This window comes from Bipolaris sorokiniana, assembly GCF_000338995.1.
Source record: "Bipolaris sorokiniana ND90Pr unplaced genomic scaffold COCSAscaffold_16, whole genome shotgun sequence".
NCBI lineage: Eukaryota > Fungi > Ascomycota > Dothideomycetes > Pleosporales > Pleosporaceae > Bipolaris > Bipolaris sorokiniana.
Window position 1 is genome coordinate 958,139 of NW_006911910.1, and position 14,486 is coordinate 972,624.

A 14,486-nucleotide genomic window follows, 5' to 3' on the forward strand; every position below is an offset into this window, starting at 1 on the left:
CACTGACCGCCCTAGCCACTGTGAATCCTGACGGGCAGAATGGACGCAAAGGTACAGCTTCGTCATGTGGAATGAAGCTACAACCTCCCGTCGGCGAGCCGGCCAAGCGGGGTCTCTGGACTGAATGAGCCATTGAGAAGACGGAGAAATTGAATATAGCCTACTAGAGTGGAACAAGACCATACCAAGATCCTCATCTGTCCTACTGCGCCTCTTGTTAAGGTCTTGTCGTTGGGTGAATGACGGTTACCGCGGGACGTCCTCCGCAGCCAACGCTGCAGTCCGGTCCCACGTATATGAAGAAATAATAGCCGTCCCGCTGCTACAAGCTTGAGAACTTTGTCATCTCTTTCTTCCTTCTCTCCCCTTAGACCATTCAGCATAGAACACACTTGAAGAGATTAGACATACCGCAGCTCATCATGTCGCAATCATACTTGCCAAAGGATTTCCTTTGGGGGTTTGCAACAGCGAGGTTCGTTTAGCCAGGCCTTTCTCCACTCAAAAGTACCCCGCCAACAAGGAAGGGCCACTTGATTGTCACATGCTGAGTTTTGGAATCCGCAGTTACCAAATCGAAGGCGCACCGCATGAAGACGGTCGTGCCGATTCCATCTGGGACTCATTTTGCCGCATCCCGGGCAAGATTGCTGGAGGAGACTCGGGCGATGTGGCCTGTGATTCCTACCACCGTGCTGACGAGGACATTGCACTGTTGAAGGAACTTGGCGCAAAGTCTTACCGCTTTTCTCTCTCATGGTCCCGCATCATTCCGCTTGGTGGACGCAATGACCCGGTAAACGAAAAGGGTCTGCAATACTACATCAATCTGGTCGATGGGCTCCGTGCTGCCGGCATTGAGCCCATGATAACCCTGTTTCATTGGGATTTGCCCGATGAGCTACACAAGCGATATGGGGGCATGCTAAACAAGGACGAATTCGTAAAGGACTATGAGAACTATGCCAGGGTATGTTTCAAGGCATTTGGGTCAAAAGTAAAATATTGGATCACCTTCAACGAGCCATGGTGCAGCTCGGTACTTGGCTATGGCACTGGGCTGTTCGCTCCCGGTCGATGCAGCGATCGAACCAAGAGCGCTGAAGGAGACAGCGCGAGGGAGCCATGGATCGTCGGACACTCCCTCCTCATTGCTCATGGTGCGGCAGTCAAGGCCTACCGTGACGACTTTAAGGCACAGGATGGAGGCCAGATTGGGATTACTCTGAATGGTAAGCGATCACCTCGCGTCCAGATTCCGTGTAGACAGAAACAGAAACTCTACTCGCGTGCACGCACGTAGTCTGTGCATGCATGTACGCGGTGGTGGGGAAAGCATGTCAGAATGGGCCTTGAGAGAGGCCGCATGAATATATTGGTATGCTGATACATGTCCGTATAGGGGATTGGACGGAGCCGTGGGATCCCGAAGATCCAAAGGACCGCGAAGCGTGTGACCGGAAGATTGAATTTGCCATTTGCTGGTTTGGAGACCCAGTCTACTTTGGCAAGTACCCAGACTCGATGCGTAAGCAATTGGGCGATCGGTTGCCAGAATTCACGCCGGAGGAAGCGGCCCTGGTCAAAGGCAGCAACGATTTCTATGGCATGAATCATTACTGTGCCCATTATATTAGGCACCGGGACACTGAGCCGGAGCTGGATGACCACGTCGGAAACCTTGATATTCTGCATCAGAATAAGAAAGGCGAATGGATTGGCCCAGAGACGCAATCCGTATGGCTACGGCCGATGCCGTTGGGCTTCAGGAAACTGATCAAGTGGCTTAGTGACCGGTACGGAGGCCCAACATTCTATGTGACAGAAAACGGCACCAGTCTCAAGGGCGAGAATGATCTGCCTCTGGAGCAGCTGCTCGACGATGAGTTTCGGTGTGAATACTTTAGGGGTTACATTGGCGCGTTGGCCGATGCCCATACCTTGGATGGGGTAGACGTCAGGGGTTACTCTGCATGGAGTCTGATGGAGTACGTTGATCCACTTATTCATTACCCCCCTTCCTTCTTGTTTCTTTTTTGCTGCGCGTATACTATCCCTACACCTGGACGACCCGCTTTTCGACGGGGGTTAATGGGCTGTAAGCGGATGGCCGGAGAAGCTCTGGCAGACCGAACCTTTTCTTCTAGCTTCAAACTGAACCAAAGCTGGTGTTCGGCGAGTCGAAAGCAATAAGATTACAAGTATGTATGCTGACATGAGTTTTTTGTAGCAATTTCGAGTGGGCCGAGGGCTATACGACGCGTTTCGGCGTGACCTATGTCGACTACAAGGGCGGACAGAAGCGATACCCTAAGAAGAGTGCGCGCGAGATCTCGAAAATCTTTGACAAGTACATCAAAAAGGAGTAGTAAGCGGCGGCGGCAGTGGCGTGCTTCAGTGTGGTCGGCTAGAAACGCCATCGAATCATATACTAGAAGCTGAAATGCATTAGGCGCTTCTAGCACGTTTCTAGCGTTAGAGGTGTTGTTTTTTTTGTTTTTTTCTCTTTCTGCCATGGCAGATATGGACTGGCTTCCCAGTGGCTTTTTGCCTTATCCACATTCATACCACGTGCGGCAAGCTGAAAGGCGGGCTGAATTTTTTTACTCCGTGAAGCTCTATGGAGCCCCGTGTGGATACAATATGTTCCTCTCGACGTCATTTAGGCCCGGAGTATGGCGCCATGTTAGGGTAGTGTTAGTAGTAGTTCTCCCGTTAATTCTGGCGCGGCATAGTCGCAATGTTGAATCCGACGTTGAGCAAACACCTGGTTGACCGCAGCCCAAGCGATACTGCGCCAGGATTGGAAAGGACAGATGCAGGTCAGCTGAAAGGGTAGAAGGCAAGCGAATGTGTACTACACTACACCCAGACGTGCATGCCTAGGTATGCCCCTGCCCTCTCACACCCCTTGATGCAGGGTTTGAGACGCCACCAGGGACAGAATCAGTGTGTGAGTACAATATACCCCGCAATTACGTCGGTGATGCATGATGTTTATTGTTGATTCAAGTGCAGAGTGCTGACGAGACATGGGTGCAGCTGGGGGCAGAGCTGGCCAGGTGGATGTCTCGTGTGTGGGCAGGGCTGTCAGCGTGGAAAGCTGCGGGAGGGGAATGAGCGGTGGGCGGTGGGCTTTGGAGGCGAAAGAGAAGTCTAATTGCCAGACGGACGGCGGACTCTTGCGCTGCAGAGGAACCATGGTTGCGCCATTGTAGAGTAACCTTCTAGCTTACAGGCTAGAAGGTTCGGAGAGAGCTAATGGCGCAAGCTTCGTGCCTTGGCGCGCGAGGTGTCGGTAAGCGTGATCGGTAAGGGAAGGAGCGGAGGGACGGCATTAGCGAGGGGGAGAGGGGCAGCGGGCGGTGGGCAGTCAGTGGATGGGAAAGAGCCAGCCAGCCAGCCAGCAGCAGCGGCGGTGCAGCCGTGGGAGAGGCCAGGTGGGACACACCACCATTCCGTCGTCGGGCACGCCAGGAAGCCAGGATGCCAGGATGCGGGCCCCGCAGAAGTCTAAATTCTACAAGCCTGTTTCAGAAAGGGAGAGCCTCGTGGGCGACCCCCAAGTCAGGGCCACTAGACACTGCAAGGCCGCCATAGCCCGTGGATTGAGTTCGTGTCTAGCAGCCGTCGTTCTCGCGTAGTACGTAGAGGGCCTCTGCACCTGGCTTATGGCTGGAAATCGGCTCAACTCCGGCGTCGAGGCGGAACCAGGCGTCCAGAGTTTGGTAGCGAGACTTGGGGCGGTGCGAGGGGGGACAAGATGGCCCTTTTGGGGTGTTCGGCGGCGTGTATTGCACTTTTGGATCAACAGACCATGTTTACATTCCCATTCTGCAACCAAGCTGAGCGCGCTGGTCCGCCCAGGCAATGCAAGTTTGGTTGCGCAATCGCCGACGGGACAGTGTGTCGTACGTCGCATCTGACATGGATGGCTGGACTTGACCCTGCCATCTAAGTAATACTACACAGCTATGTATTTTACCTACTTACGTACTTGGTTGCGTATCGAATGTTAATGTAGTATGTAAGACGAGACTTGGACCTAGCACCATCCACAGCCCGCTCGTCTTCCTGCCTAAAGGCGCCGCCGTGATGTGCAGCCATCACACGTCCCGACGGTATAGTCGTGGGTTCCTGGCCCAGTCATAGCAGCTAGAGGCGACCGGAGGCGACCAGACGGATGAGTGTGGGTGAGATGATGGGTAGTAATCGAACCAAACTACTCCCATCGATCTGCCGCGCCGGGCCACGGGAGCCTGCACGGATGTGTCTGTATGTAATATTACCCTACTCGTACATACATACTTACCTCTAGTATGCATATACAGACAGACGACAGCCTCTGCCACCACGGGGCTCCTCCAAGTACAAAGTAGGCGTGTCCGACTCATTGGACTGACTGATTGCTGACTGATTCGATTGATTGCCCGGCTGGAGGTTTGACGACTGACTGGTGGGCTGCCTTGGCCTGCCGTGGCTGCCGTCGTGATGCACGTTCGAGCAGTTGGAGGTGGTTTCAGCGACAGCTTCGGTGTCAACGGCAGTGGGCGTGGCTTCTCCGCGGCGCACACCAAGGGCCCTGCATCTGTTCTAAGTAGGAAAAAAAATGATTCCATATTGCATGATTCCTGCCGCCACGGCGTATTGACGCACTAAACGCAACAGAGGCGAAAACAGCAATCGAACGGCGAGCATGAGCATAGGCAATGAGGCTAACTACGGTGACTGCAGGGAAACGTGCACGCTCCATGCCCTCTACGCCGCCGCCGCCGTCGCCGCCGCCGCTGCTGCTGCTGCTAAGCAAATTGCAAATGAAGCGCTTTGCTCGACAAAACAAGACGTTCCTGTCTCAGATAGAAGGCAAAGGTCCTCTTGATGTCAAATAACGCTCTTACTAGGCTCAATTAGATGGCTGCTGCAGCTTGGTGCGGCGCTGTCCCTTTCCTTTCTTGCCCCCCCACTCTCGCCCCTCCACACTACCCGCCCGTCGGCCTATCCACGCATGCGCACATACTATACACACACACAAACACAAACACGCGCATTGCACGCACATCCAACATCCACAAAACCACACACTCACACAAATGCATCTTGCCAGCACCACTCGCTGCTGCACTCACATCCGTCATACCGTCGCCGCGCCTCATCGCGTGCCCCGCCGGTCAATTCTCTGCTCGCGGCTCGCGGCTGGCGGCTTCTAAGCCTAGCGCAGCCGACGTGCATCATCATTTTCCATCACTCGAGAAACTTACCGACAATCGCTATCGTCCAATATCGGCGCCAAGCTCATCTCGAGTGGCTGGGACAGATGTCCAGGTACTAGCGCTAGCCGCCCCCATCTGGTTACTAGCCACATAGCCTCACCCTGTGCAGCTGTGTCGTCTATAGAGCGGTGAGGGGCGTCTCGGAGGATTCTTGCTTTATCGAATAACGGGGGGGAGGCCATGGATAGCGCACTGCTTTGGCTATCGTTGAGGTGCCCTCACTGCACATCACTGTGTGCGCTGCCCCAAAATGACGGCATAAGCTTGGGCGGATCATCATTAGATTGGTACTCGTGACCTGAACAAAAAACCCTGTTGCGGTGAAGGATAAAAGTAGGGAAAAACAAAAGAGTGAGAGTGAGAAAAAAAAAGAGGGACGGTCAAGCATCAGCCTCAAGTCTTCCGAACATGGCCACTTTAACCATGTCGACGTGCAAGGGCCCTGACGAGGAGCGCATCACGGGCGCTGTCTGTCTCCATCCCTCTCTCTGCATCTGTGTATCCCTCTCCGTCTTGTTCTACTGGGGCCCATGCATCTCCCTACATAGAGCCCCGGCATTGAAAGGCCTGCGAATGACTGACGGATCCGTCACGAAATCGTCCCACTCTGCAGCACACCCGATTTAGACAGCAGCTGTTTAGCAGTCATCATGCATGGCCAGCACACGGCATGAAACACAGCTGGATGGCGATGAGGCCACGATAAAGTTTGCGAGTGGAGGGGGTGGGAGTGAGGGGGAAGGGAGACGCACGCGCCCCTCCCAAATCCTACAGCAACAACAGGTGGTAGCCAGCACACAGGATTAGCAGCAGTAGTGGCAGCCGTAGCAGTTCGGCAAAGGTGCTCCAATGCGAGATGTCACTGCAGGTAGACATGGCCCGTGGAGGTACTTCGGAAGCATCCTGGGCCAGCGCGCTTCGTGCCCTCTGCGGAGCAAGAGGAGACGGTCTAGCAGAAAGGCCCTGACCCCGGGCATGATCGACGCGACGACGAGGGCGGGCAAGGTTCAGGCTCCCCCTACAGGTCATTCTGGCGGGCAGGGCCTGTCTACTTACCAGCCTGCCTGTCTGCTTTGCCTGATGCTGATGCTGCCCTGGGAGATCCACAGCGGGCCCCCCTTCGAGGGTGCGCGCAATTGCGAGACGCTCGACACCCTCTACTCTGCATCCATGGATCTTTGACCGGCGCTCCGACTCTGAAGCAGCCAGCGACAGGGTATCAGGCGGCTTGGCGCTCTCGGGCTAATTTTTCTGCATGCAGGGCTTCCACGTGCGCGTCTTCTCCTGGCCGTCCTGGCCGGGCGGTGGCACCCTTGCATCCTGGTATCGCTTCACGTCGCCGCCGCAGGAGCCCACGCCATGCGCTCTTCAAACGTCACAATTTGTCCGTGTCTGGTCTGTCATCCCAAACCTCGCTACGGTCCGCAAACACGACCAGCTACCTGACTGGCAAGCGGTCATGGCGACATCACAGCCCTCGCTCTTCCGTCTTATGCGTGCCCATCTGAACCTGTCCTGGTGGGTCCCGTCGTGCTGCTCCTCTGTGCCCACCTCGCATCCGACCCAACGTAGACCGAGGACGTGTGTTGCGCAGGAACTCGGCCATGCCACCCTTGGTGGGGGTGTGCAATGTCCCGGCCCAAAGCTCGTAGCGCTTTTCCAGAACAGCCAGCTGTCGCTATGCACATGCACGTTGGGCGAGGTTTCAATCGCCCAGGTGCCACCACCGTTGAGACTTTATTGACTATGGAGGCCCTTTGGCTGTCTGTCCCTAAGCGACTGGCCACAAGCTGGGCGCACCGCTATGCCTCGCTCAAGCCTGGAAGTCACTAATGTACGAGCTAAAGTGAAACGATTTCCCCAGAGCCCACGTTGTGTGGCTATCCACCCAGAGCCAGGATCAGCGAGCCAACGCTAGTCTAGGGTCGAAGCATGGTACGCAGAGGCCGCCGCTACTCATCAAGCCCTGATAGCAAGTTATAGGCGCATGCCAGCCATGTCTTGCATCGCTCTCAGTCGTGTCTCTCTACAATTCCGTCTCGCCCATTCGGCCTCGCCGCCTCGTCTTCTTTGCTAAGGAAAAAAAATTATCCTCTTCTTGACTGGCTTCTATTTTCCCGTCCTCTTAATACACTACCCGGCTCACTCCCCACAGCACACTCCTCTTGTCTCTATTGCTTCCCCCTCTTCTTCGAGGTCCGGGAACAGCTCATCACTCACAGCCGGCATAACCTGATATATTCACACAACGCTTGGACCGTGTTTTGTTTGGGACTCCGCTGACACAGCAACCTCGACATCGCATATACTTTCACCGCCTCTCGCGGATCCTCGATGACTTCAATCCTTCACTACCGAGACCCCATCGCCTACAGGAGTGACCACATGAGTACCTCCAGCTACCACTCACCTCACATGGATCAACAGAAGCGATCTCCGCCCTATGAGGGCCACTCGTCTGGCTCTGAGGCCAGGCAACTTACCCCCGGCGCGAAGAAGCGTCCATCGAGAGCTGGAACACGCAGCGTCACGACGCTCACTGCTGCTCAGCTGGAGCGGAAGAGGGCAAACGACCGAGAAGCACAGCGAGCCATTCGTCAGAGAACAAAAGATCACATTGACACTCTCGAGCGCCAAGTTCGTGACCTTACAGCCCAGCTCGAGAACAACTCTTCAACCAAGATGATGGATCTTATCCGAAGAAACGAGGAGCTCGAGCAAGAAAACGGCATGCTACGCGCACGCTTGTCGCATGCAGTCTCTACCCTTGGTGTTCCAGAACAAGGTGCCGGTATGTGATGAACTTTATTTCTCCCTTTCTCTCTGTCCTCCCCCCCCAAAAGCACTGTCCAGTTGTTCCACCAGTAAAGTGGTCGAGCCGCTTCAGTTGCTTTTTTTGGTGTCTCGGGCCGCAGCCGTTCGAATGCAGCCACCGTCGTTCTCGCAGCATCATCACACATTTCTTTTCCCACTGTCTCGATTCCGATGATTTGGTTGGCCCCGCCCCGTTTAGCGACGTGCAGCATCTGTAACATTTCGCTTCCTTTTGCTATCCAAGCGAGACGATAACGACAACTTCATATCTGAAATTCAATGTGATAGCAGTGCATATTCACTAACACCAACCAGGGGCACCCTCGCCCAGCGACCGCGTTCAGATGCTCAGCCAGCCCCGGAGAATGTCAACTGGGACTGCAAGGAGCGCACACTCTGTACCAGAGATTGCGACACCCGTCTCACAACCAGCACACTGGCAGCCACAGCACACATATGCTCAACATGTCTCCTCACCACATGTCGATACGCCACCAGCCATGGGCGAAGTTCAAGCGCCTCAACACGAGGCTGTTCGCTGGAGCCCTCATCCTGGTCACCCACAGCAACAGCAACCACAGCAGCAGCAACCGCAGCAACACCACCACCAGGTTTCGATGCCAGTGCAGGATCCATCTGTTCATGCAGTTGAGCAGCCGAGCATGTCCTACCCGAGCCCATATGTCATGGAGAGCAACGCCCGGGCCATGTCGTATCCTCTTGAGAACGCCTCCATGGTCACGTCACAACCTATGCCAATGTCGGGATACGGTACGCCCACCTCACACCCTTCTCCGCATACTTCAGAGTACCAGCGACACATGAGTGTCCCGATGCACCACCAATCGGTTCAGGGCCAGGCTCCTGCTCAACACCAGCAGCACCACACTTCAGCACCCTATGGTTCATATGCTGTAGGGCCCCAGCAAGGCTATCCCCCACAGGTCAGCCATGGCGGCGAAATGCCCATGATGCATGCGCAACACAGCCAATCTCAGATGATGAATGAGCAAGGCCAGCACATTATGTACCAGCCATACCAATCAAACATGAAGGTTGAGCATTGAGGGGTGACCCGGCTCGTCCAAGCATGTTCACAAAATCCTTTGTGGCTGCAGACCGTTGGCCAAGATGTCGGGTTCGCAATCATCCATAGAGCCTCGAATTCTAAACATCGCCTCAAACAACCGCGTCACATGAAACAACATGTTCTTCACAAACTTGACGGCAAGCTACAACTCACCATGACACGCGGCACCACGCGGCACAGCAACGATACGCCTGTAGAGTACTTGGCTGCATCTAAAAACGGCACCGCGAAGGGCGTCCCAAAGCAGTAGCGTTGGCCGACTCCTCGATCTTATGCCTAACGGCAGAACACGATCTTGCGGGAATTGCTAGGGACGACCATGCCACGATCCTGCGGCCTTTGCGCTAGGTCAAGGCAACCTATAGGTTCACGGCATTGTTGCGCACCGTGCAGCTACTTCCCAAGCCTGACCTCGGACAATTTCGCATCCGTGTTGGAGTCCCCCCACGATAGCATAAAACACAATGAAACAGCGACACGGCAAGGCCCACATTTGGACAATTGGATCAAATCCGCTTTCAACTGCCCATCCGCGCCACCAATGAAACTACAATGGCACGCTATCAAACTGCGTGTGCAGCTAGCGAACGACCCTGGAGAGGCTAGAGTCGACCAGACGGTGAAGAGGTGGATCTGCTAATGGCGTGGAAGCTTCTCAGAAGACGGGAAATGAGCAATGGAACATTCCGCGACCTCTCCATTGGGGTCGCGGGATGTGAGAGCGTTGGGGTCGTCTTTTTTTCGTTTGGCTTCTCGCTTCAGCTTCTCCGAACGTCTGATTGGGACCGATCCTGGCAATGCAATTCTCCCGAGCTTTCCCGACTTCCGATGACCGCAGCCGTCTGCAGCCCGTGTGATGCGCGTTTGCGCGAGACGAAGACAAGATGACAGCAGGGTTGCCCCACATACGCTACAAAGATTGCTAGAGTTTCCCTGGATGGGCAGACTAGTCGCAACGCTGAAACGTCGAATGCCAAATACAACTACACTTGAGCCGACTAAGGAGCAGCAGCCCATGGATCCTCGGCTACGACGCGCAACATCAGCATGTCGTGCGCTCTGCCATTGCCATGTCTCCGGCACTACTGACCGGCAGCTGCCCGCCCATGGGTCTCTCAAAAGCGCCGTGGGACCGAGGCCAGCAGAAATTTTGGTGGCTTGACACCCAGCCTGCGCTGCTGCCAAGCACAGGGTGTGGAGTCCATGCGTGGCTACCCGCGGATCCGAACACATGGGCTCGGGCATGCTTCCATCCAATCGCCACCATGGGCGCCCAAGCGGGTCGTGCTCTCCATGTTCATGTCTGCACTGGGAAGCGTTCCCGACCTGTACCTTGCCAAGTGGATATCAGCTCACCGCATCGCTGCATCTCGCTACGCATCATCGTTGCTGGCGTGCAGTGGTGTGCTGGTGTGTCACACCGCATGAACAGCGAGGGTAGTTGACAGCCGTTGCTGAGAAGCCGTTGCCGCAGAGTTTCATGGTCAATTTTGCATTGCTCTAATCAACTACGATGACGGCGTGTCTGCCGATACCGCTGCTTGCTGCGCGCGAATCCGTCTCAGTTCCTCTGGATACCACCGCTCTCCCACATCAGGATGGCTCTTGATCCGGTTCATGAGCGTCGCTTCCCCTAGATGACCCCACCGGCCCTTGACAAAGGTAAATTCAACATCATCCCTTCGCTGCTTTCTCGCCTCGTCTCTCAGCTTGAGAACCTCTTCGGGGACGTCCATGGCTTCGAACTGTGCGTCGTAGCTTACGCCTTGGAAGAAGGGCACCGAGTACCGCGCCCCCTCTCCCTTGCGAGGACTGAGAACGCGATGGGTGGTTGAGGCGCAAACGCCGTCCGTCAAGGCCTCCATACCCTGCCCTATCGCCACAACCAGGGTGCCGGGTATGGGCGGGCAATCTATCCATTCACCTTTTGCGTTTTGCGCCTGCAGACCTAGCTGGTTGGATGCTTGCAACAAGTAGCTGGTCAGCATGCTGTCTTTGTGGGGTCCTACACCTTGGCGTTTGATCTCCCACTTCTTGCGATCCATCTCGCTGGCTCCTTGTGGCAAGTCTGGTACATCAACTTCGGGATACTTTACTATTTTGAGCTTGTGCTGCTGGTCGCGATCAAAAAACTTGTCAAACGCTGTAGCTGGAAGATTGATTGCTTCAGCGATAAGTGAAGTGAATAGCGTCGAGATTTGGGACATGCGTTGTATGTACTCTTCATACACGGGCCGAAAGTTTGGAAGATGCTGTGGCGATGGCCATTGATTTGGTGCGAGAAGGTTATGGTAAATTGGCGCCTCTGGTCCCGGAACGGGATGCGGTGTTGAGAGGTCGAGTTGCTCTCTATGATCTGGATTGAAAGCCGTCGTCTCATTGTCGAGCTGCAAAGGATAAGCATTTGTCAACATGCGGTCTTTTTTATTTTACGAGTCGTGGAAAAAACTTCAACATGAAAAACAACAAGTACACAAAGGAAAAAAAAGATATGTGTTTGAAACGGAAGAGAAAGGGGAGTAAGGAGGTGGAGCGTAATGGCAGTTGGATGAGTTGGGACTTGTCGATATGACGATTGCGAGTACACATTTGTTTGTCGTCGTGTCTTTCGAAACGGATATACCCAGATGATTTAATTGTTTTCCTTTTTTGTTCCTTGTTATCTTGCTCGGCAGATAGTACTTGTAGCATTTTGGATGGTAATCTGCTGTTTTCCTCCTTTTTTTTCCACGCATCACGGGTTCAACGGCCGGCTGTTTTTTGTTTCTTCTTTTTTCTGTACCATAATCATACATCCTCTTCTTTGCTTATTACCCGCTCCCGCACGCACCGAACCTATGGGCCATGCATAGCGTATAGCACATATAGAGCTCTAGTTAAAGCTTCAATAGATCACAATATCTTTGCGGAGTCTTGTCGTATACTTCTCCTTTGAAATTGTGATGTCTTTGAATACTCAAAATGAAACACGAAAAGGAAATGAATAATATAATAGTAGGAACTTACCCTCGACCACCCCAAAAAACTCTTCTCATTCTTCATTTCGATCCTCTCCTTCTCCTCTACCGGCAGTTCCTCAAAGAAACCCCGACACTCGCCAATCACATGCTGCACCAGTGCTTCCGGCAAGCCCGTCTCGCTCAAGTACAAGAATCCCACGTGCAGCAACGCTGACCGCAGGTCGGCCAGGAACTGGGGTTTCGTGTCTGGCGACAGCGCGGCGCTGAGGGGCAGGATGGGGATTTGGGAGAAGGGTTGGGGGGAGCGGGAGCGGGAGCGGGAGCGTGCGAGGGACATTGTTGGTTGGATGGGGTAAGTTGGAGGTGCGTGCGGTGGTGCACTGAGACGATGTTGTGGTACGGAGATGGATGAAGTTGTTGTCATCGATGACTTTTGTTACTGTAGACTTTTGTTTCTGGAAGCTGGTGGAGGGGCTGCTTTCTTGTGGGTATCACACTACTCTGCTGAGCTGAGCTGGGCTGGGTTGGCTGGCTGGCAAGCACGTCGCCGTGTCGAGGTGTTGCGTGCTGCGGGGTAAATTCGGAGAGAGAGAGAGGTGGGTTACGCAACCGCAACTGTTGCCTTTGGTTTGGCGTGGCAGGTTTGCAACGTCGGTGATTGTTCTTGTTCACTTTTTTTGGGTGTTTGACTTTCTATTTTTTTTCTTGCTGTATGTTCTTTTGGATTGGGTTGGGCTAGATTTGATAACGTGCTTTCCATGCGAGTGCTAGGCCGAGGGCTGTGAGTTTCAAGCTGCCAACGACGATAAGGCTTAGGGCGGCTTCGAGGACCATGGTTGGATGTTGGTCTCAAGTGTTATGGTTTTGGGGAAGAAGAGCAAGTTGCTGATATAGAGAGTATGCGATTCTGTATTTTGAGAGGAGTGCTACATGCAAAGAAGCTTCTTTATCAGTCCACCTCTACCCCCGAAAGAAGCCTCGGGATTTATATCGCCATGTGTACAATCTTTCCGTCGACAAGTCCAACTACACCGCACCATTCATGCAGAATTTCGTTGTTTGCGTCGTGCGACCTCATCAGAAGATGACGGCGTGCCGTTGTTGGACAATCAAGAGTGTGGAGTGAGGCGACCACGAGATCCACTTGTCTCCAATCCACCGCATCCGCATGCGTTCGCTCCAGTCTGGAGTAACTCTCTTCCCAACGAGATTACATGTTCGCAACTACCGTTGGTCGCCTTACAATCTCGCCTACTCACTTGATCCCTACAGTCGACATCATCCGGCACGCGTCATGAGGTGCGGGGTCATCGCGTGCCGTACCCGTTGGGCTACTACAGACTATGCGGCTTGCATGATACGGTGAAACCGCATGGAAGATGCCTGCTGGACGTCGGAAGGAACAGTGCGAGACGAACAGAGGCTGAGTAATCTCAAGTACGATACGTCCGTATCACGCATACGGGTTTAGACGATGAACCCGTACTTGGGTCGGAATGAGGCTGTTGTGCAGGTGTAGCGATTGGCCGGAGGCTCGAAAAGGAGTCACGTGGTGATTGATGTGCAATACGTGCACCACCCAGGAACTTAATTCAAGCCAGGACCTCTCCAAACAAGCACATGCGATAAGACGTTAATTTCATCTCATGCATATGCAAGATGAGGCGCACTTTAGGACCCCTAAGTTGTCTCCAAACCTAAAACTGGGCACGTTGACTGTCTCCAAGGCCCTTTTTCACATGAAGCCGCAGCTGGAGGCCCTGCAGCTAAGATTTCGGCTCGTTATCCCACGACAACAAGGGCATGCTTCACCGACACCGAAATATCCCCACTTATTCTCACCTAGCCCCGAGCAGCGACCCACAGCGATAGTGGCCCGTGCAAGTTAACAAGTTGCCCTCTGTGGCATTTCGCGACAGGCGCTAGAAACACTTGTTGAAGAAAAGACAACCCTTTCGATATTAACAAAGTAAGGCCGAAAGAACACATCAATATATTTACTAAGCCCCTAGACCCATCCACACTCCACCCCCTACCTTCCACTCCAAGACAGTACCCACACCTCGCACCCACATATTTCCTAGAACGTTGACGTGCATACATTGATGTTACAATCTTGCCATCGGGAAACTTTACCTGCAAACGGGCAAGGCCTAAGGCGCGCTCCTTTCCATGTACGTACGGCTAATACGATATACGGCCAACGGGGAAAAGCAAGCAGATAGCCGACTGCGCCACACACACATCATTATACTCTGAGACTACGACAGGAAGTGCAAGAGGTGGTTGAAAAAGCAAATACAGAGACAACAAAACTAATGCGATCCCTGACCCGGAGCTTTGCTATGACCC

The 14,486-nt window shown here is 53.9% G+C and overlaps 6 protein-coding genes across 6 annotated transcripts; 4 read left to right on the plus strand and 2 right to left on the minus strand.

Annotated features, from left to right (window-relative positions):
• The first annotated feature begins 105 nt into the window (after positions 1-105).
• On the plus strand, positions 106-2,824 carry COCSADRAFT_40972 (glycoside hydrolase family 1 protein). The gene is made up of 4 exons (XM_007706341.1): positions 106-475; positions 568-1,232; positions 1,403-1,988; positions 2,231-2,824. Exons 1-4 carry the CDS (start codon positions 423-425, stop codon positions 2,367-2,369), a joined length of 1,443 nt encoding a protein of 480 aa, XP_007704531.1. The 5' UTR covers positions 106-422; the 3' UTR covers positions 2,370-2,824.
• Positions 2,825-4,851: 2,027 nt separating this feature from the next.
• On the plus strand, positions 4,852-5,442 carry COCSADRAFT_254520 (uncharacterized protein). Its single transcript, XM_007706588.1, has one exon. It carries the CDS (start codon positions 4,912-4,914, stop codon positions 5,362-5,364), a length of 453 nt encoding a protein of 150 aa, XP_007704778.1. The 5' UTR covers positions 4,852-4,911; the 3' UTR covers positions 5,365-5,442.
• Positions 5,443-6,506: 1,064 nt separating this feature from the next.
• Positions 6,507-7,100, plus strand: COCSADRAFT_347533 (uncharacterized protein). The gene has a single exon (XM_007706589.1). It carries the CDS (start codon positions 6,526-6,528, stop codon positions 7,012-7,014), a length of 489 nt encoding a protein of 162 aa, XP_007704779.1. The 5' UTR covers positions 6,507-6,525; the 3' UTR covers positions 7,015-7,100.
• Positions 7,101-7,685: 585 nt separating this feature from the next.
• On the plus strand, positions 7,686-9,151 carry COCSADRAFT_100739 (uncharacterized protein; the record flags this gene model as incomplete). Its single annotated transcript, XM_007706590.1, has 2 exons — positions 7,686-8,061; positions 8,400-9,151. The coding sequence occupies 2 exons, from the start codon at positions 7,686-7,688 to the stop codon at positions 9,149-9,151; spliced, it is 1,128 nt and encodes a 375-aa protein (XP_007704780.1).
• A 311-nt stretch (positions 9,152-9,462) lies between these two features.
• Positions 9,463-10,550, minus strand: COCSADRAFT_254533 (uncharacterized protein). Its single transcript, XM_007706591.1, has 2 exons — positions 9,623-10,550; positions 9,463-9,585 (listed from the first exon to the last, which is right to left on the minus strand). Exon 1 carries the CDS (start codon positions 10,417-10,419, stop codon positions 9,811-9,813), a length of 609 nt encoding a protein of 202 aa, XP_007704781.1. The 5' UTR covers positions 10,420-10,550; the 3' UTR covers positions 9,463-9,585; positions 9,623-9,810.
• A 132-nt stretch (positions 10,551-10,682) lies between these two features.
• On the minus strand, positions 10,683-12,471 carry COCSADRAFT_101187 (uncharacterized protein; the record flags this gene model as incomplete). The annotated part of the gene is made up of 2 exons (XM_007706592.1): positions 10,683-11,561; positions 12,181-12,471. 2 exons carry the CDS (start codon positions 12,469-12,471, stop codon positions 10,683-10,685), a joined length of 1,170 nt encoding a protein of 389 aa, XP_007704782.1.
• Between the last annotated feature and the right edge of the window lie 2,015 nt (positions 12,472-14,486).